This window comes from Dipteris shenzhenensis, chromosome 23, assembly GCF_047967505.1.
Source record: "Dipteris shenzhenensis isolate YYH24624 ecotype China chromosome 23, Dip_SZ_1.0, whole genome shotgun sequence".
Taxonomy (NCBI): Eukaryota; Viridiplantae; Streptophyta; class Polypodiopsida; order Gleicheniales; family Dipteridaceae; genus Dipteris; species Dipteris shenzhenensis.
In genome coordinates, this window is record NC_141618.1 from 1,792,407 (window position 1) to 1,814,678 (window position 22,272).

At 48.6% G+C, this 22,272-nt stretch overlaps 1 protein-coding gene across 2 annotated transcripts in view; it reads right to left on the bottom strand.

The window, feature by feature from the left end:
- PANK2 (pantothenate kinase 2) overlaps window positions 1-22,272 on the bottom strand; it is a 148,617-nt gene that overhangs the window by 55,407 nt on the left and 70,938 nt on the right. For both annotated transcript variants that reach the window (XM_087394129.1, XM_087394128.1), the window contains exons 7-10: window positions 22,013-22,106; window positions 21,703-21,834; window positions 21,191-21,303; window positions 9,373-9,565 (exon numbers count right to left, since the gene is read on the bottom strand). In XM_087394129.1, coding sequence (XP_087250255.1) covers window positions 9,373-9,565; window positions 21,191-21,303; window positions 21,703-21,834; window positions 22,013-22,106 — 532 coding nt within the window. The remainder of the gene's footprint in view (window positions 1-9,372; window positions 9,566-21,190; window positions 21,304-21,702; window positions 21,835-22,012; window positions 22,107-22,272) is intronic.

A 22,272-nucleotide genomic window follows, 5' to 3' on the forward strand; every position in this document is an offset into this window, starting at 1 on the left:
GACAGTTGGAGAGACCCGTCCTTCCGGCGTTGGCACGGGAGCCTGGACTTCTCTTGGGGCTTCCGCAGGGAAGGAGGTAGACTCCTGGAGCGGCTTGATAGGTTTTATGTCAGTGATTGGGCCATCAGCAGAGGTGGCCAGGCGGGCATTGTTCCAGGGACGACACTCTCCGACCATGCGCCTGTGCTCCTCTCATTAGATTCGGCAGCCCAGACTCTCCCCCCCCGATCATGCAGGATTCCCGATTCCATCTTCTCGAGGGTGGACGTCCGTAGCAGCATTTGCAGTCTTTGGGACAGAGACTGGGGGGAGGGCGTGGATCTGGTAGACTCGGTCGCGCAGGCTCTGCAGGAGTCCAGCCAGATCTGCCAGCTCGCAGCCCTACAGGTTCGACAGGATTGGTGGGGCAGAGAGAGAGCTCTTCGGAGGGACCTCGCCTCCATTCAGCGACTTCAGCAGTCTTCCCCGGGCTCGGAGGAGCTTCGGATCCAGGCCCTTCGAGCCAGAGCCCTCTTGGAGGAGACCCTCCAGCGTCGCTCCGAGTTCTCCTATCACGCCTCTCTCTCCTTCTGGGCCCGGAAGGGTGACCGGATGTGCAGGGAGTTCTTCAGGACACACGGCCAGAGAGCTGCAGGGGATCAGCTACGGAGTCTCAGGACAGCGGATGGTCACATTGTTACGGACCCGGGGGAGGTCCTGGGGTTGGCCACTGACTTCTACAGGACCCTCTTCCAGCAGGAGCCACTTGCCCCTCGTGCTAGTCGTGACCGTGAGGAGGTGTGGAGGCACATTCCATCCCTTGTCCAGCCTAGCATGCAGGCGACGTTGTTGGCGCCGTTCACCTCGGACGAGATGTTGGAGGCCTTGATGGCCATTGATGGGCAGAAATGCCCAGGTGAGGATGGGCTATCCCGAGCTTTCTTCACCTCCTTCTGGGACCAGATCCATCAGCCCCTCCTTGCAGCTCTGCAGGGGATTTTCAGCAGCGGTCAGATGCCAGAGAGCCTTTCCTCGGGACTGATTTGCCTCATCCCGAAGGGAGGAGATAGACAGGAGATCCGCCAGTGGCGTCCGATCACTCTCCTTACCACTGCCTACAAAATCCTCGCCAAGATGATCAGTGCCAGAGTTCGACCTCTACTTCCAGACCTCGTCCATGACACTCAGACAGGCTTTGTCCAGGATCGCAGTATCCTGGATAATGTCTTCACCTTTTCAGAGGCGGCGGAGTGGGCTCAGTACAGCGGATCACACCTTGCCATTTTACTTCTCGACTTCGAGAAGGCCTACGATCGCGTGGATTGGTCCTTTTTGGAGGGGACTCTGGAGCGGCTAGGTTTCCCGGCAGGCTGGATTCAGGGTATCTCAGCTTTGTACAGGACAGCGTCCAGCAGAGTCATCATTGGAGGCAGGATGGGTGAGCGATTCAGCTTGGAGAGATCAGTACGTCAGGGCTGTCCCCTGGCTCCTTATCTGTTTCTCTTCTTCGCCGAGGCCATGACTTACTACCTTCGGGCGAGGTCCACAGGGCTCAGGGGTGTTCGCCTTCCACTCCGGGAGGACACGGAGCTTCTGGACTCAGAGTACGCAGATGATACAGCCCTTTATGTCCAGGACGATGAGAGGATGCTAGAGAGGGTGCGGATGGCCCTGGAGGTTTTCTGCTCGGCCGCTGGTGCGAAAATCAACTGGAACAAATCAGTTGGTTTTCTCACAGACCCGGGGGCGTGTTCTCAGTGGGGGCGATTTCTGGGCTTCAGATGGATTCCACGTGGACAGACAGCTAGATACCTTGGCTTCCAGGTTGGCCTAGACATTACGCCAGCTCAGCAGTTTCTCCCGGTGCTAGATTCCATCCGTGGCTTTCTGGAGCACTGCTAAGCTTTCCCTTGCAGGTCGTGCTTTGGTAGTTAACCAGGTCCTTCTAGCCACGGCTTGGTATGTGGCTTCCTGTTGGTGCTTCTCGAGATCCAGCGTGGCACAGCTCAGGAGGTTGGTTCGGAACTTTCTTTGGTCTGGGGAGGATGGGCATAGAGATACCAGAGCCAGGGTTGCTTGGCAGACAGTCATTCTTCCGCAGGCTGAGGGTGGTCTGGGGGTCATTGATCCAGAGCTTCAGAGTCAGGCCTTGTTAGGCAAGCTTATCATCCGCGGTTTGACCCCAGGGGGGCAGACGTGGAAGATGTTACTTCAGCAGGGAGTCGGCTCTTGTGTCCCGCGCCGAGGTGGAGAGTGGCTACCGTCCTTCAGGTGGATCTTCACTTCCGCCCCGCTCACTCAGCCCCGCTCCCCACTCGTTCATAGCCTCCTCATGGTTTGGAGGCGGCTCCGTCTCAGTCTCATTCAGTCCCAGCCCAGCTGTCAGGAGGAGATCGATCACCAGCCGCTCGTCTGGAATGGGCAGGTCAGAGACGCCGAGGGCCTTCAGTTGGGGGAGAGATCACATATCAGGTGGGACGGCTGGATGAGGGGGCCAGCCCGGTCCCTTCGAGTTTGGAGGGATACGTACAGACATCTGGAGATGGCCGATCTTGCAGACGCAGCTGGAGGTGCACGCGGAGTCCAGGCGAGACGCACGGAGATCGACGGTGCGATCCCAGCCGCTTGGTTGGCTCCACCTGAGCCTCAGGTCCTCATGCCTGGAGACACCCACTGGCTGGGACAGTTCACCCCCCGTGGCATCCCACTGGTGGTCGCAGGACGTTTGGATGACTCCTCTATCGCCTTCTTCGCGGTTTCAGGGGATGGACGACTCAGGAGAGAGGATGCGCTCATCGACCCCCTACTCCCGTGGCAGAGGGTTAGGGTCGTAGGCCTTCTGGGGAAGGTCTGGCATACCGACCCTAGTATCGAGCAGGACCAGCTGCAGCTTTGGCGTCTTTGGCTCTGGGAGGGGCGGGCCTTGTCAGAACTTGAGTGGGACCCAGGAGAGTGGTGGTGGCCAGAGATTGTGACAGGACAGGGGCCGACTTCCTTCTTCGCTTACAGCACGACTCTGGGCAGGCGAGTTCTCGGGAGGATGCAGAGCCGCCCCCCACCCAGCGTCCTAGCTGGTACGCACAGGGTATTTCCAGGTTCTTTTTGCAGGCATTCTGGAAGGCCTTGTGGGAGAGCTGGCGGCCGCGGAAGATCTCATACTTCCTGTGGCTTCTTACCCACAAAGGTCTTCCAGTGGGGAGCTGGTTGAGGCAGATAGGCAAGGACGGTTGCTGTCAGATTTGCCATGCGGATGAGGAGTCACCAAAACACTGCCTGTGGAGCTGCACGCGCGCCCAGGAAGTGTGGAGGTGGACTTTCGGGCTTCTTGCTCGTGCAGCACCAGAGCTAGGAGTGATCACTTGGGGCGCGTTCTGTTGGTGCAGCACCGCACCTGGTCTTCATCACTTGTTCGAGGCATGCCAGCAGGACCCCACTTTCCTTATCACACAGGGGACGTGGGGGCCGCTCGAGGGTATCCCACAGCACCTAGCAGAGGCTGATACAGGAGTTCGGGAGAGGCAGCCAGTCTGGGAGATTATCAGCAGCATTACAGGATGGCACATCTGGACCTCGCGCTGCGCGCAGATCCTCGGTGGCACCTCCTTATCGACTGCCCAGATCATGGCGGAGATTTGGAGTGAGATTATTCATACCCTCAGAGGCCAGTGGGACCAGATTCAGGGAGACTCCCGGGCCGGTCAGGAGAAGCGGAGACGCTTCCTCCAGGCTTGGGCCACACAGTGCCTCTTCTTCGAGCAGACTACGCAGGGCCTTCGGTGGCACTACTCACCACCCCGATGGCTGTTCATTCACACTCAGCATATCCCTCCGTGAGAGTATGATCTATTATGCTACCTTTTGGGCTGCGTCCGGTTTGTGAACGCAGCCCGTCAGCTATAAGCTGACCTCTTGTATCTTGTTCTCGAAGTAATATAATTAGCACTGTTTTTTCGGCAAAAAAAAAGTTTCTAGCCGCATGCGTGACAGAGACCCCGACTCGACGACTGCAGCACGACACACGAGACTTCGAGGGGACACACAGGCCACTCTGGGGGACCTCCCATCATTGTTTAGACCCAGGATACGTCCCACGGGAGTCATGGTGGCTCTGGTCTTGCGTCGAGCCTCGTCCAAGAGACCGAGACGCATAGCACCCCTTGACGGACGCCAGCGTCCCATCACCGGCTATGCACCAGCCAGGTCGACATGACATACGGAGGATTCCATCCCGCTCCAATCTTTTTTCTTTTCATTGTCACACTCAGATGTATTTGATTATGTATGATCAGACTTAGGATTCAACACAGATGATGATGCTCGTTTAGTAGCTCCACCCTTACTGTGATTTGTATCAAGTTTTCTTTCAATCTCATAGACCCATCGGTCTTCCAAAGACTCTAATAAAAATTTTTTCCTTCTCTCTCTCTCTCTCTCTCTCTCTCTCTCTCGCTGCTCCGCCTTTACTGTTCATTGCTCTCCTCTCCCTCGTTGCTCCGTCCTGCTCCACTCTGCAGCCCCGTGGTGCCTCTTCCATGTAGCTCCCTCCTCCGCCCGCTGCCTCCTCCCCTTTGACCCCCCCCCCCCCCCCCCAAGCCCTCCCCGTCTACATCCCACCCTCCCCTACAGCCCCTCCCCCACCCCGACTTACAACCTCGTTTCAACCCCCTGGGGGTTCTCTCGTCATGAGGGGGCGGTACATGCTCCCGCTCTTGCAAAAAGACTAAGTCCTACACCGAACGCGGGTCTGCCTACGAAATGGGGAAAGGTGGCAAGGATGCGGATAAAGCCACCAAGAAAGATGATAACAAAGCCAAGAAGCAAACACAACTGAAACTCGAAGATGTGAACACACGCTACAATCGCAGTGGACAGCAAAGCAAAGGCAAGACCCACCTCAGCCTCAGCTTCAGTCGCAGCTTCAGCATCAGTTTTGGTTTCAAGTTCAATCTCAGCTACGTCCTCATCCTCAACCTCAGCGCCAGTCTCAGCTTCAGCTTTAGCATCAGCTCTAGTTCCAGTTTCAGCTCCACTTCTGTCCACAACCTCTATAGTTATAGCTACCGGCTCTGATATACCCCTACCCATGACATCGATTGCTCCACCCTCCCCTAGGATAGAGGGGTTGCCACCGACACCATCTCTCCCATCTTTCCCTTCCTCTCCCGCTACAGTTCTCTCTCCGATTATGACACCTACTTTGGAGGGGTCATACACTGTTTCGCACTACTCGACCTTCTTCTCCCCTCTGCCTCTCAGTCAGCACACACTCCCATACCCTGTCGGGATCGTCTCCTCCAGACCACTATCGTCTCCATACCGCACCCATCTCACCCAATCATCACCTAGCCTCCAATCTGATCCTCACACTTCCAAGGCACAGTCCTTTCAATTTCCGTTGGAGCACGGATGAGCTGACCCATCAAAGGCTTGGAAGTACTTGTTGACGGAGATCCATAGCATCCGAGAGCGCGAGAGGGAGCTATCACGCTTTGCACAGGAGGAGACACGCTTCACCCAGGAGTAGGCACATCTCATACAGGAGCGATCTCAGGCTATCCGAGACCAGGCTGACCTTATTCAGGGGCTCAGACAAGAGATCTCACAGCTCCGACAGAAGGTCACTGCTATACGTACAGTCCCAGGGAGCACCCCAGTTGTGGAGGCACAGATTGCGAGCATGCAATCTGCCATCGAGGAGACGTCCAGATGGGTCGACGTAGCCAAACGGGAACATGCAGCTACCCTCCTGGAGCAGCAGCAGAGAGCCAGCAAGGCTCTCAACATCAGAGTACATGGGAGCTACAACGATGGTAGATGCGCAGGCCTTCGTGACCACAACCCTAGGGGCGACTGAGCACAGGATTGAGAGAGCATGGCGGGTTGGGAGGGACCCCAACCGAGAGTAGCCCCTTATCATACGGTTCCATGACGTCCAGGCACGACTTTCGGCTTTATGTCACAGGTTAGCCTTACAGGACCAACCAGTGATCTCCATGGATGAGGACCTCACTCCACTACAGGTTGAGGAGAGGCGTTTTCTGTTGCAGCAGCAGGATCAAGCCCGCAAGGAGGGGAAGTGGGTTGTAGTACGAGACAGACGACTCCTTACAGGCCCCCGTCAGACACCCACCTCTCCTCCCGCACAGGGAGGTGGGGTCTATGAGACCCAGACATCCGAGACTCTATCATGTAACCATCTGGAACTGTAATGGTACCTCATGGTCAGAACCAGGGAACTTCTCAAAATCCTATACAGGTAACGACATAGTCTTTTACACAGAGACACATCAGAGCCCAAAGCGCCCACTACCAGTAGTCACCGGGTATACATGGGAGTCTGCCTTGAAAGACGAGACAGGGATACAAGAGGGGTTCAAGGGTCAGGAGTAGTAGTCCTTTACACATCCACACTTGTGGGGGCCATCTCAGTGGAATTGTAGTTTGCTACTTCCCCCCAAGACCTCCCGCTTTGCCAAAGATATTCGAGGGGAGGATGAGACATCACCATTTGCTAGTCCATTGTTGACTTCTCTAGCCACGGGGAAGTCCTCCTAGCTAGGGACTTCAACCCGAGGACAAGCGCTCGTCAGGCACCACTCCTCGACTTCAAAGATGATTCCACTCTATTCCAGACATTGACCTTGAGGCGGCAGGTATGCTACGGGTTTTGGCTGACAGACGAGGACCGCTCACATCTTATGGGCAGGCCCTATTAGACCTCGGCAGGATGCATGATCTCATTATCTATAATGGTCTTGATAGATCGCCTGCTTCAGGTGGCTTCACTTGCTTCCCACATGGGCGCGGCTCCAGTGTTGTGGACTACATCATGGGATCCCCTGCCTTCACATCTCGCATCACTAACTTTATCGTAGCACCTCTCCCTCTAGGGGCTGATCATACATATCTTTTCTTTAGCATTTCTACCCCCCGCCGCATAACACTTTCTACCCCGCTGAGTTCTTACTCCACCTACTTACTCTGGCCATCTGTACACGATCACGATCACTCACCTACTTACTCTGGCCATCTGTACATACTTCTCGCATACATTGACTTTATACCCCTATTAGAGGATCGTCCTGCCCTAGTCACTCGCTCACTTCACGAGGCCGCTCTTCACGCCTTCCCCCACACCACCCGCCCACCACCACCTGGGACCGTATCGTGTAATAGCTGGTACGATGATGAGTGTAAGACTTAGCATGGATGCTCCTTTCTCTCCCCTCCTATCACACGAGGTCAACCAGGTTATCCAGGAGGATCTACTACAGCTACACACATTCTGGACTTGGTTGGGCCCGAGTGACCTTCCAATGAAGCTGGGCTTCTACAAAGATCACTTCTTACATATCACAGCGGAGGGTTTCATTGATCCACCAGGATACACGCAGATTCACCTACCCCACTCGCTAAGGATCTCTCTTGGGCAGTTCCGGGTCTCTTCACACAGACTTCGTATCGAGAGTAGCAAAGTAGAGCGGTTACCCAGGGAGAGGCGCATATGCACACTATGTGACATGCAGGAGGTTGAGACAGAGGAGCATTTCATATTCAGATGTCCTATTTACTATGAGATCCAAGGGCGTTTCTACTTCCTCTTCAGAGACAATTATGGGATTTTGGCCCATTTCCTCTCCTAACCAAACCAGCGATGTTTGGCTGGTTTCCTTCATGAAGTGCTCCAAGCACGAAGACAAGAGCAGACTTCTCCCCCGATTGATACCTCTCAGAGCTCTATCACAAAGTTCTTTCAGCCAGATCACCTAGACCCCCACGAGGCGAGACCTCGACGTGACCGTGACCCGGAGCCTGTGACCTGACAACTTAGACAGAGGATTGACTCACAGATCATACTTGGGGACATTCCCTCCTTGTTTAGGATTGGAGCCCGACCGATAGGAGTCACACTGGCCCTGGTTAGACACAGAGCTATAACCAGGAGACATACCAGGATTGCACCCTTGGGAGGGCGTCACCACTCAATTGCTGACCTCATGCCTCCACTTCCACAGCCTCATCCATCTTGATGTCCTGCTGATGCTGATGATGATGATGATGGTTATGATGGTGTCGACGATGATGCTGAGATTGATTGATTGATATATATAATCGAGATATGACTATGTTGTACTTAGGATTTAGTACTACCATTTTGCTTTTTTGCATTCTGCATTGGTATGGATGCTCGTTTAGTAGCTCCACTACCACAGCTCATTGTATCAGGGGAGATCCGAAGGCGCTACCATTATCTCTACCTCAGGGGAGTGGCTTCGGTCCACTATCATGACTGATCCATTTCCACGACCAGGTCTACATTGGGCTTTATCTAATGGAGATGCACTAGCACTGGGAGACATTACTGCGACAGATTAGAGAGCCGCAGGAGGGGGGTAGACCACAGGACATAGAGGCTGACCGGGCACTGTGACACTTCACAGACTTCTACACATTTGAGTCAGCCCCAGGTCACAGTGGAGTGGAGTAGGAGGAGCTAGCTGACACGAGGGCAGCCTGGATCAGCAGAGAGAGCTAACATGGTGTCGCCGAGAGAGGGACGCAGAGACCTCTCACGAGGCAGAGTGCCAAGAGCACATTCTATTGAGGTCTGACCTATCACAACGTTCCTCAGGGGGGACCGACATAGACAAGGGGCACTCTAGACATAGCCTAGACAGTTCAAAGATCGAGAAGACCACACACCCGCCACAACGTGAGACAGCCCGACAGACGCAAATACCAGATATCTTCACGGCTTACCAAAGAGCCATCACTGTGCCGGGCTTCGGCTTCTGAGTCCCAATTTCAAGATTGACCTAATTCAGTACTTGATAGATTGATTTGATTCGGCTGATTCAGTTGACATTTGGTTGATTATGATTTTGCTAGCATGGATTAGTACTCAGCAAGGACCCTTTGCTCCAGCCCCTTGAGGCTTGTATGAGTTTTCCTTTTTGTGCACTTTGTCCCATAGGCCCGCGAGGCCTCCCAGGGACATTAATACATCTCTCTCTCTCTCTCTCTCTCTCTCTCTCTCTCTGTGCCCGTGCATGCGCGTGCACGTGCATGTGCACATGTGCCTCTAGAACAAAGACTTCAAGGGATTGGTAAAATGCTCCATCAATAAAATTTGCAGTTAGAGAGAGAGAAAGACTACATTTAGCAAGAGAAAGATGCTCACTATGACACCGGTCTGTTTCTAGGCAGCATTCACAATACTGTAATTTGCATCCTTTGTTTTAATCTCAAAGAGCAATCATGCAAGGTCCTTGTTGATGCTATTTACACTCATTTCTTGCCTTGCTTATTTTTGTTACTTTCAGGATATTTTATGAAATAGAAACCCAAAATATGCTTTGTGGTTACTGGCAAAAAAATGTCAAAAGATCTCACCTTTTCGTTAAGATCTCGAATAAGTGGGCCTTGGATTTCTCCTCCAGCATAGGGTGCCCCCATAGGAAACCTCTCAACAAATTGATGGGCTGTGAGATTTGCTAATCCGTGCTTGTCATAACTCAAAAAAGCACCTAATGCCCCCATGAATCCCTCATGACGTAAAAACATTGCTTGAGCTTCTCCTTTTGACCTGGGCATGAATTTATCAAAGGAGAGACAGTCAGAAACCTAAAATATTCAAAGCTTCCTATGCCCATCTAACAATATGATTCCTTTAGCTTCAAATAAAGACTCTTCTAGCTATATCCATAAAATGGAGCCACATTATAAACAACAATATTGCAGGCCCTTATGGCATCAATTATTATCCAGAATGCCAACATAAAGAGCTACCATTGACCAGGCCAATTGCACCTTCGGCTGAGGCTTCTCCACTGAAAGGTTTGTGATTATTGTGTAAAATCTCAGAAATAATGGGCATCAAAGGTTAAACGTACAATGGCAGCCCATTTCATCCTTGGAAAGGTTTTGAAAATTCAGATCATTTGATTGAAAGCTCCTGTACCATCTTCATCAAACTGCACTTCCAACCAATGCTCGTGCTAACAAGGTACACATCAGCATCGATTTTTTTAGAACTGAAGATGGAATTGAAAGAGCTTGTGCAAACTGCAGGGAATGGTGCAGCATGCAATGGTGAATGAAACAATGGTATCTATTCTGACATGTCATAGACAACTTCAAGAGTCGATGTTCAATGGACCTCAAAAATGGTAAATTAGCGGGCAGCGTGAAAACAAGAGAAGTGAGAAGAAAACAGAAAATAATGTGCTGAAATCACTACGCGACAGTCAAATTCCCCCCAAGAACAGGGAAAATATATTTGAATGACTACATTCAGAAAGCAGTCAATTAACACTGCCAAGTGAGTTCCAAGTAAATACTCTATTGATCTGACTGTAAAATATACTAGAAGAAGAACTCAAAATTTGGCCCAAGCGATTCAAATTGAGACCTGATTGCTTGTTAATGCAGGGCATATTCAGATCCAACACCTAGGTTGAGGAGTTCTACATAGTGTCTTGGGACTCAATCTCAGCCCACACAGGCTCACATGTAGACCACTTTACAAATGTTGGAGTTCATATGGTATGGTATGAAAGAAAACCTTCTTCCTTGTATTGGAAGGTCATGCATTGCTCTAAAGTATCTTCTTTCTATATCTTCTCTGAATGGGAAAAGCAGATAACACTGCATCCCTCCTCCCTGATACTTGCATACATCTCCTCCTTCTCAAAGGGTGGGAGAGCTAGACATAAGCAAGTCCCAATCCTAAGGAAACATGTCATGTGCAGAAACGAAGTCATGTCAACCCAGGCATTAAAGGTTCAAGACTCAAGCAATAAATAGCAGTGGGAGAAAGAAAGAAAGAAAGAAAGTTTATTAAAGTCTTCGGAAGACCGATGGGTCTATGAGACTGTGAAAATCTTGATACAACGAGCTGTGGTAGTGGAGCTACTAAACGAGCATCCATACCAATGCAAAAATGCAAAAATGCAGAATGGCAGTACTAAATCCTAAGTACAACATAATCATGTCGATGGTCGACTATATATCAATCTCAGCATCATCATCAATATCATCATCATCCCCAACAACAGCAAGATATCAGGATGGATGAGGCAGTGGAGGCATGAAGTTGGCAATAGAGTGCTGTCGACCACTCAGAGGTGCGGTCCTGGCACGTCTCCTGGTCGTAGCTCTGCGTCTAACCAGGGCTACTGTGACCCCCGTCGATCGGGCTCCGACTCTAAACAAGGAGGGGATGTCTCCAAGTGTGATCTGTGTCGACCCTCTGTCTGAGCAATCGGGTCACGGGCTCCGGGTCACGGTCATGTCGAGGCCTCGTCTCGTTGGGGTCCATGTGATCTAGCTGAAAGAACTCCGTGATAGAGCTCTGAGAGGGATCAACCGAGGAAGAAGTTTGCTCCTGTCTCTGTGCTCGGAGTATCCTCTCTTAGTGTCTTAGTGCTTCATGAATGAAACCTACCAAACACCGCTGGTCTATGTAGGAGAGGAAACGGGCTAAAATCCCATAACTATCCCTGAAGAGGCAGTGGAAACGTCCTCGGATCTCATAGTACACAAGACACCTAAAGATGAAATGCTCCTCTGTCTCAACCTCCTGTATGTCACACAGTGTGGATATGCGCCACTCCCTGGGTAGTCGCTCTGCTCTGCCGCTCTCGATGCAAAGTCTGTGTGAAGAGACCCGGAATTGCCCAAGAGAGATCCTCAGCGAGTGGGTAGGTGAATCTGTATGTATCCTGGTGGGTCAATGAAACCCTCCGCTGTAATATGTAAGAAGTGATCTCTGTAGAAGCTAAGCTTCACTGGGAGTTCACTCGGTTCCAACCAGGTCCGAAAAGTGTGTGGCTATAGTAGATCGTCGCGGATAACCTGGTTGACCTCGTGTGATAAGAGGGGAGAGAACGGAGCATCCATGATATACTGGAAGAAAGCTAGTCTATCCATGTGGAGCCCCAGTCGCTCAAACCATCTCTCTGTACGTGCATACTAGTACCTCTGATCTCCTCCTGCTACAAGTGCCATAGAAGAGGATAGAGCTATCCATGGTAGCCTGCTATGCCCCGAGGTATAATCCCCATATTCCCTAATTCCGTACAGATATGTGATGACCCGAAATGCAGCATCTAGCTGTAAAGAGGGTGACCCAAACTCAGCCTGAATGATCTGGTGAAGAACGGATGACTTACCACGAATCATCCGTGATAACATGAGAACCTGTAGCCACTTCACACGGGCCCACTCTGTATCCGACAAGTCTGGCCCCCAACAAGGGCTACCGTACATCCCCGCTGGGCGAGCCAAGGAGTCAAAAAGCAACCCCTTGGTGCATGGATCCTGAAAGTGCGAGCGGAAGCACTGCCTCTCTAGCCTGGCCAATTAGGCATACCCTCTACTCAAGCGTGCCTGCATCGCGGGTCTCATAGTGAAGCTCGGTCCGGAGAAGATAACCCCAAGATAAGTGTATGATCAAACTATCTCAACAGATGACCCCGCAAATGTGAACTGCTCCTGACGCATGATGGCTCGAGATGTATTGAAGATCATGACCTTGGTTTTACCCAGGTTGATCTTCAAATCATGGGACCCACAAAAGGACTATAGTGCGTCTAGGTGTCTCTGAAGCCCCTCTGCTGAGGAAGACAAGAGAGCCATGTCATCTACACAGAGCAAAATCTGGATCAGCATGCCCACAAGAGAGCAACCTACACCCCCCTATGTCTGCATCACGGTCTCAAGCTCGTCAATGTAGAGGCCAAACAAGGTAGGCAACAAAGGACACCCTTGTTTGACCCCGATGGTACTCATAATCTCATCTGTCCACCCGGATCCTGCCCAAACTCTACTAGAAACTCTCTTGTAAAGTGCCATGACAGCCCAAATGATCTCCTGGTCATAACCCAAGTCCTGTAGGCACCGTATGAGGCAAGCTCTCGGGACCGTGTCAAATGCCTTGCGAAAATCCACAAAGCAACAATAAACCCTCTGCTTCCGTGACCTCGACTCCTCGATGATACATCTGAGCGTGAGAATGTGGTCCATGGTTCCATGATCACGCCGGAATCCGGCCTATCCTATTGCTCTAAGTCCTTGACACTCTGCAAGTCTGCTAACCTCGGAGTCAAGTACTGATGCATAAATCTTGGACATGACATGTCCAACCATATTGGTCCTGTAGTTCTCCGAGCTCATGGGATCCCCTGCCTTGTGGATGGGTGAGATAGTGTTAATGGTCCAAGTGTGTAAAAATCCCAAACAAGCCGCTTCATTAAAAGCTTTGCTAAGATCGGGGCTAGGAGGTTAATCCCATATGCAATAAACTCAGTGCATAGCCCCTCATGATCCTTCGCTCGACCATTATGAAGTTTCATTATGGCATCCTTTACCCCTCCTCTAGTGAAGAGGGTGCAGGATGTGGGACGAGGCATGTGTGAGATGTTAGGGACTGGCTGATTTGGGATGTCATAAAGTGTGTGTGCATAATCAAACCAGATCTGGGTGTCAGTGAGTGGCGAAGGGGACCGTCCTTCTAGAAATCTCCGCCAGAAGTCCTTAGGGAGTTATTACTAAACAAAATGTTCAGTAGCTCCTCCTCGTTTCGACAAACGAAGTCTAGTTTCTTCCTCCGTACCAATCTACGGTATTCACGTAGCATATCTTGTGTGCTTGGAAGACTGTTTTTGGTTCCAAATCTGAGTTGATGGCGTAAAGCCTTACACTCATCATCGTACCAACTATTACAGGGTACAGTTCCAGGGGGTGGTGGGCGGGTGGAGCAGGTGGTGTGGAAAAAAGCGTGAATGGCAGCCTCGTGTAGTGAGCAGGTGACAAGGGCAGCATGATCCTCTAAAAGGGGTATGAAGTCAATATAAGCGAGAAGTATGTACAGACGGCCAGAGTAAGAAGGTGAGTGATCCCAATCAAAGCGCATATTGTGGTAGGTGGAGTAAGCACTAAGTGAGGTGGAAGATGCTGTGCGAAGGGAGGTGGAGATGCAAAAGAAAAGGTATGTATGATCAACCCCTGGGGGGAGAGGTGCTACAGTGAAGTCAGTAATGCAAGATGTGAAGACAGGGGATCCCATGATATAATCAACAACACTGGAGCCCCCCCCATGTGGAAAGCATGTGAAACCACCTGAAGCGGGCCATCTGTCAAGACCATTATAGATAATGAGATCATGTATCATGCCTAGGTCCAATAGGGCCTGCCCATAAGATGAGAATGGACCTCACCTGTCAGCCGAAACCCGTAGCATACCTACCTCCTCAAGGTCAACATCTGCCAGTAGAGTGGAATCATCTCTGAAGTCAAGAAGTGGTACCTGACGGGCCCTTGTCCTCGCGTTGAAGTCCCCCACTAGAAGGACTTCTCCGCAGCTAGAAAAGTCAACGATGGACTGATAAAGGGCAGCAAATGGGGATGTCTCATCATCACCTCGAATATCTCTGGCAAAGTGGGAGGTCTCCGGAGGGAAGTAGCAAACTACGACAAACAGATCCCGGCTGTCCATGTGTCGTATCCGGATCCAAAGAAATCTGGAATGTGTATCTCTCTGCTCTACTAAAATGATCCCCCAAAGTGTGGATCTGAAAAGGACTGCAACTCCACCTGAACCTCGAACTCCTCCTGTACCCCTCGTCTCATCTCTGTAGGCAGACTCCCATGTATATCCGCTGACTATTGGAAGAGGGCGCTCTGGACTCTGATGTGTCTCTGTATAGAAGACTATGTCGTGGCCTATATAGGATTCCGAGAAGTTCCCTGGTTTTGACCATAAGGTACCATTACAGTTCTAAATGGTGCAGGACAAGGTCTCGGATATCTGAGTCTCATAGACCCCGCTTCCCTATGTAGCGGGGGGGGCAGGTGCCCTACGGGGGCCTGTAAGAAGTCGTCCCTCTCGTACCATTGCCCACTTCCATTCGTTCCGGGCCTGATCCCGCTGTTGCAGCAAAGAGCACCTCTCCTCAACCTATAGAGGTGCGAAGTCCTCATCCATAGAGATCGTTGGCTGATCTCGAAGGACTTACCTGCGTCGTAGAGCTGAAAGTCGTGCCTGAGTGTCATGGAATCGTATGATCAAGGGTTGCTCTCGGTTGGGATCTCTCCCCACCCGCCATGCCCTCTCTATCCTGTGCTCAGCCACACCTAGGGTAGCGGCCACGAACGCAGTCGCATCTACCATCGGTGTAGCCTTAGTGCGTGGAATCCCGTGTACTCTGATGTTGAGAGCCTTATTGGCTCTCTACTGCTGCTCATCTACAGAGTTTCACATGAAAGATCTTGGACTTATATACTATTGTCTTGGTATTGAATTCTGGAGAGATTCACACAACACCTTCATGAGTCAGCTAAAAGAAAATCCTACAATCAATGATAGGTACTATCGGTAGCTCATCGGATCTCTTATATATCTAACTATCACATGGCTATATATTTGTTATGCAATCAGCTCACTTGCACAGTTTATGGCAAATCCGAAACATTCTCACTGGAATGCAGCCAAAAGAGTCTTGAGATATATCAGAGGTATAAGACAGTTTGGAATAGAATACAAAGGAAGTCATCCAAGGTAACATGGATACTATGACAGTGACTATGTCGGAGATCATGAGACCAGGAGATCCACATAAAGATATGCATTTTTCCTTGGTCAAGGTGCTATATCATGGTTGTCAAACAAACAGCCAACTTTTCCTTTGCCTTCAACAGAAGCAGAATATAGAACACTTACAAAATGTGCATGCGAGGCTATATGGCTCAGAAGACTTTTGTCAGAAATAGATTACGTTGATGAATAAAATCCAACAACAATATACTGTGATAATCAATTAGCTCAAGCATTGGCCAAGAATCCAGTGTAAATTCTGAGAGCGAAGAAAATGTTGCAGACATCTTTACCAAATCACGGGGCAAAGAGCTTTTCAAGAAGCACCGACAAGCTCTTGGTTTGACGCAGAGGAAGGACATTCCCATTAAGGGATGCGATGGAATGTAATGCTCAGTCCTTCTTTGATTCCCCAGAATCATCATCTTGAGGGAAGGCGCACTTCATGATGTTGATCTTGAGGGAAGGTGTTGAGAAACCATCTCAACATCATGTGTTCAATATTGTACATAGCACTACCACATAGAGTGCTACAAAGGAAAGGGTTAGATGCCCCAACCCTAACCCTAAGGGGGTTGTATATATTCAACTAAATCTAGTGTATGGTTGTCATTTATGGGGTGCTGTCTAGCTGTTCCCTCTCTCCTCGTCTCCACTCTTCTCCTCTCCTCTCTCTATATTTGTCCAATATTATAAGCCCCCAAATGAGGTGATTGAATTAGACAGGATGTTGATGTCTTGCGCATATTTCATGTGGCCACATATGCTTCCAACATGGTTGAGCAGTTGGATAATTAGTTATTTCTGACGCATTTGTTTTTAATCAAGATAGGTCTAGGGTACATGTGTGCAATTTTATAAGTCCATCCGATTGAGCTAGCCCACCTGCTTGAGCAATTAGCAGAGGTGGCCTCTTTGTAGATCATCCCAAGGACATTCCACAAAGCAGCTGTGAACACGAACTGTCATTTTAGCAATGTTAGGGTCGAGGACTTTCTAGCCTCTCTCTCACAGTCCATTTACATCGTGAGAAAGGGTTGCACGATCATCATTCAGTCCACCTTATGGGAGAGCTATGATATCATTGCTTGACATATAGAGGTTTGGTACATTTATAGCTCATGAGTTCCCATGCTTGATCGGTGATCCAGAACAAAGTGCTTCATCTTCAAATCTTCATCAGCAATCAATTACTCAGACTCAAGGCATATACTAGCAGTACGATTTTATAGAGTAGAGCAGACTGCAATAGGTAGTTGACTATCCCACCCACTAGCTTTAGCAAACATAATAAAATAAATAAAGAGATTCTGACGAGCAGGACATGCCCATCTGTGTGCTAGCAAACTTACAGACTCTTTCTTCAAGTGTATGTATGATAGTGGAGTGATCCATCTTTGAGGGGTCCCATTTGTGACTAGGCGTTAATGAGCATTGGATCCTTTGGCTTTTAGTTTATCACTCGTATAGAAGAGGGCTGCTGTGTGGCATTAATGGTTTTCTAAGACTTTTGAATCAGTCAAACAAGACCGTTCGCTTATATGTTATTTTTTACCCGTTGTATACAGGGAATAGGCTATATTCTTGCATACTAAGCATGAAGGTACGTTTGATGTTGCTCCCCACATGAGAAGGGATGATAGTTGCTTGACTTTGCCTTTGTTTCCGATGATAAGAGCATTAATACTTGTGAAGATAGTTTAACTCTCCTTGATACTAAGACTACTGCTGCGATCTTATGTCTAGCCTTGGGATAAGGAGGCAAATGGAAAGGGTTACTCAGATATATTTTGGATTCTGGGTCCACCTATATTAGAGTTGGCTCATCTTGTCTTGTAGCAGGTTTTACATGCTAGTGCGTGGTGTGTAAGCTCCTTTCTATTGCAAACTGCATGGATTTCAAACATCTTTGTAGAGTGCTGCACAAATTTCCCAATGGTGGTCAGAAACAAGAGATTGTCTTTGGATGCTTTGAACCTTCTGAATCAAGAGGGGGCTCCTATTTTGGAGCCAAAACAACAGGACGAGGCACTCTTGGCCAAGCCTTACCCTAGAAGAGTGTTTTTTTCATGTCATTTTTGTGCGTCCATTCTTTTTCATGAAGGACAGTGGGCATCAAGTCTTGTGAACTTTTCTGCTTATCATAGAAGACCCTGCCATGCTCTCCTTTCATAAGATCCGTTCTGTCCAGTACAGAGGAGATGAAACAAACTCGATCAAGTCGCCATCTGAGGAAATGAGATTTACAAACCCCTTTTCTTTTAAAGTCTCATGCTGTGAGTCTCATGCTGTGATTGATGGGCAGCCAATGAATTCAGAGCTCTCACTACGAGCTGGGATCAAGGTACAGTTTGTGGCCCCTTCGGTGGTAGGGCTGAACTATATCTTCCACCTTATACGTGGTCAGAAGCTTAGTTGACCATTCTCAGATCAATTTATAGGTAGGGAATTAGGTTAAATAGGCCCTACGTCTAGGCATTAAACTTCAGGTCTAGCTTGCAAGGGAGCAGTTAGCTTGGTTTAATTGCGTTGGGGCGGGATTCAAGTCCATCTCATATGCAAATGAAATGAAAATTTGTTAGTTATATGGGTGTGTAGATTTGGACTGACTTCACCGGCATAACATTGGTGCTGATGGCTCCACTGGTAAGTTTTGAATCATGTATCTCATGGCAAAAGCAAATAGAAGTGTCATGTATCAGATCCTAGCAGAATGCTGTATTAAAAAATTCAATGTCTCCGGGAGACTACTGATGACCACTCCACTCCGTTGACTTCCATCACAGTTGAGAGATGCGGATACCATATCAGAACAAAACCTTGAATCTGACCACTCTGCACGTCCTTCTCTTCCCATGGTCCACACACCCCACTAGATTGTATAGACTCTAAATTGTGAATCGTTGCTCTTATGTGCTCTACAATCACGATCAAGTAATTAGTTTCAATTTTGAGCTTTCAGCTTCAATTGAATCTCTTTGGTATTACTTAGTTCCATGTATGATGTATGTCCATCAATAATCAACTATGGTAGAATCTACTTGATTGCTGATGGTGACTAATCAATGCATTCTATGGACTCTCGTCACTAGTATATATTGTCCCTCTCCCCTCTCTCCCCCCCCCTCCCGTCTGTCCGTTCCCTCCTTTGAGAATATTCCCAAACTTGAATTTCTACATGCAATTAATGGATCCATCCAATTTGGCGCTTTTTGGGAGAGGACGCACATCGGCCTAACTCATTGTGCCTTATGTGGCATGTCACACAAACTATGTGGTGATGAGTGTGCTTTTTATAAGGGCAAATCAATCAAATGACAATATAATCTATTTACAATCAAAGCACACCCAAATAACCAAATAGAATAAGGCTTGAGTCCTTATCTCTCTGCAAAATCGTCAAGTAATGATGATGCTTCTCCTTGCTCTTCTAGCACAAGTGTGTTTTTTTGTCAATGTAAGAGGATATCGACACGTGCTCTTCAGTACAATCGGGGTGGTCTCCATGACGAGGTAGACAACACATAACACGTATTCTTCACAATCCCTCACTACTGATTGTGGATTACGATGACAATGAAAGAAATGCCACAAATCCATGTGTCTATGGGCAATTTCTTCTCCTTCTAAGTGTAGCCACACCAATCTCTAATTTGCTTCATCTACCTTCTCTAAACCTGGCTGCTCTAATGTCACTTCACACAAGTGACTGGAGCTTTTGTACTTCCTATGTAAAGTTGCTTTGCTTGCAGGTGCTCTCTTGCTTGTTTGTCCCCAAAATTTGTGTTGCCTGTAGAGATGCACTTGGAGGTATATGAACAATTGTTCAGGTCTAACCTCTGTGGGTTTACACAGATGTGTGACTGTACGTTGCAAATTTGTTCTAGATGATCTAGACTACCATAATCAATCATGCTGCCTCAAAACTCCAGCAAATTGCTTGTGTGGGTGTCGCCTCTACTGTAAGGCTTGACCCTTTATCACAAATCATAGGGTACCTGGCTCTAACCATTCTTTGGAAGTTCCACAACACTCGTAATCAGGTATGCGCTTTTGTGTGCAAATCCTTAGTTCTTGAGTAGCTTTTGTGTGCAAATGCTTAGTTCTTGCCTACGATAGGTCAATTAAGGTGGTTACCCATACATTGCTTCACCTATGTGCAAATTGCTCTAACTGTTGTGATACCTAAATTCATTCGTTCATTTGTGTCACCCTCTTTTCTGATCAACAGTACATAATCAGAAAGAAAGAAAGAAAGAAAGAAAGTTTATTGAAGTCTTCGGAAGACCGATAGGTCTATGAGACTGATAGAAAACTGATAAAACAAGTAGAAAGGAAACTGATAAAACAAGTAGAAAGGGTGGAACTAAACGAGCATCATCACCCATGCTGAATGCTAATTGCTAAGCAGTACATAGTCATATCATCAATAATGGCATCATCATCATCATCATCGAGTCAATCACCATCATGGCTGGCTAGCTCTGGTCAATGCAATGCGCCAGCACTAATGGAGCGCTGGCTACCATCATCGAGTCAATCACCATCAAGGCTGGCTGGCTCTGGTCAATGCAATGCGCCCCCACAAAGGTATATGTGTGTCACAGAGGCATTTATGTGCAGCCACTAATGGAGCGCTGGCGACTATCTGTGGATGTTGCCCGTCTTAGTCTCCTGGCAATGACTCTGCTCCTGACCAGGGCTATCATAACCCCTATGGGTCGTGTCCCAGGCCTGAACATGGATGGAAGGTTGCTCAATGTGATCTGCATGTCCGTCGATGTTGAGTGCGGCATGTCTCAGGATCTGGATCTCTGTTGCGCGGGCTATCAGTGGCCGTGAGGCTCGTGCGATCTAACTAGAAGAAATCCATGATGCTGCTCTAAGAAGGGTCAGGCCATGTGCCTAAATACTGTCTCTACGCCCTGAGTAAGTGCTCCCTGTGGCGGACCGCCTCATGGATGAAAGCAGCGAGGCATCCCTAGTCTGGGTATGAGAGAAGTCTAGATAGTGGCCCAAAACTGGCCCTAAAAAGGCAATGGTATCGACCACGCATCTTATTGTACACAAGGCATCTGAACACGAAGTGCTCCTCTGACTCCACCTCCTACCGATCACATAATGTGCATAGGCGTCTCTCCCTAGGTATCCCCTCAGCTCATCCGCTCTCGATGTGGAGTCGGTGTGGTGAGACTCGAAACTTCCGATAGAGATCATCAGTGAGTGTGGCAAGTGGATCCGAGTGTACTCTGGTGGGACAATGAAGCCCTCCTCAAAGATGCGCAGGCAGTGGTCTCTGTAGAAACTGAGCTTCACTGGAAGCTCCCTCGGCTCCAACCCGGTCCTGAATATGTGCAATTGTGACCTACTTGACCTCATGGTTGGAGCGTCTAATCTGTACTGGAAGGGAGACAGTCTGTCTATGTGAAGCCCCAATCTCTCGAACCACCTATGTATCTGGGCACCAACATTTTCTGGTTTGTCTCTTTTGTAGTCTCACTAGCAATTAGTCATTGACCCCATGAGATGTTTACATCAAGAATTTAAGAGTGTGATTCCTATAAGATCTTCTCAAGTGTGTTCCATTTAAGTGCCAAAAAGATAGATCAAGCTTACCAAAACCCAACAGCAAAAGAAATCGTGTCCATCGTGTATGCATGACCACGGATGAAAAACCCTCCAAAGAAGATGCGTTTTAGACCATAACGCAAAGCATTCAGGTAAGCAATCTGCAAATGTTCATCAAAACAATTATCAATACCCCATGAGACAAGTATAAATGCCAGTAGAAATAACTCTGGGAGAAAATTAGTTTGATATTTAGAACTCATACTAGGGAAGAATTGCCTGTTCACTATGCCATGATTGCTTAAATCTAACCAGTCATCTGATACTTGCAGACTGAAAGTACACACACCCTATGAAGACTAAAAGAGAAAGGGCCCATACCCCTTGGGATACAACAGTAACCTGCTTTAGTGCTAGTAACAGCCTCAATAGAAGGCCCAAAATTATGATGGGTGATAAAGTTACTCTTTGGTGATCAGCCAAATAATTCTCATTGATCACTGCCTTTTAGACCCAGAATATATAATGAAATTCGTTCGAGGAGGAAGCATGCGAAGCACCTGTGCAATATTGTATGAAATCATTCGCAGTAGTGAAAGTGCAATATCTTCCCGTTTGAAATCTGACAAGTCTTTATTTCCTGAGGTCGCCTTTCCAAAACTAGAGGCAATGGTTGAAGCAGAAAGACCTATCTGTTCCAAGGAAAGTTATGAGAGGTCGTATTAAAATGGAATTGCATCACACTAAGCATCAACACTATCAGAGAAAGCTACAGTATAAGGCATCTTATCCACAAACCTTATGGCATAGTGGAAAGGACAACCTAAAAACTAATAGCATCATGACTACAAAGAAGGTTGATAAAGAAACCTTGCTGTAGTCAAGTCCGCCGTAAATATCTCCAACAAGCATGTCCACAGTGCTGTTATCACCTCTCTGGCTTAGTTCCAGAATCTCATCAAAACTGAAACATGGGCCAAGTCTTTATAAGGATAGCATATATAAATCATTTTTTTGTAAAACATGGGGTATCCCCACGGATTGTGTATAGCTAAAAATTCAAAAGCAGAAAGCTCAGAATCGGATAATGCTAGCATCTATCCTCTCACTACAAGACACTAGCATCGATT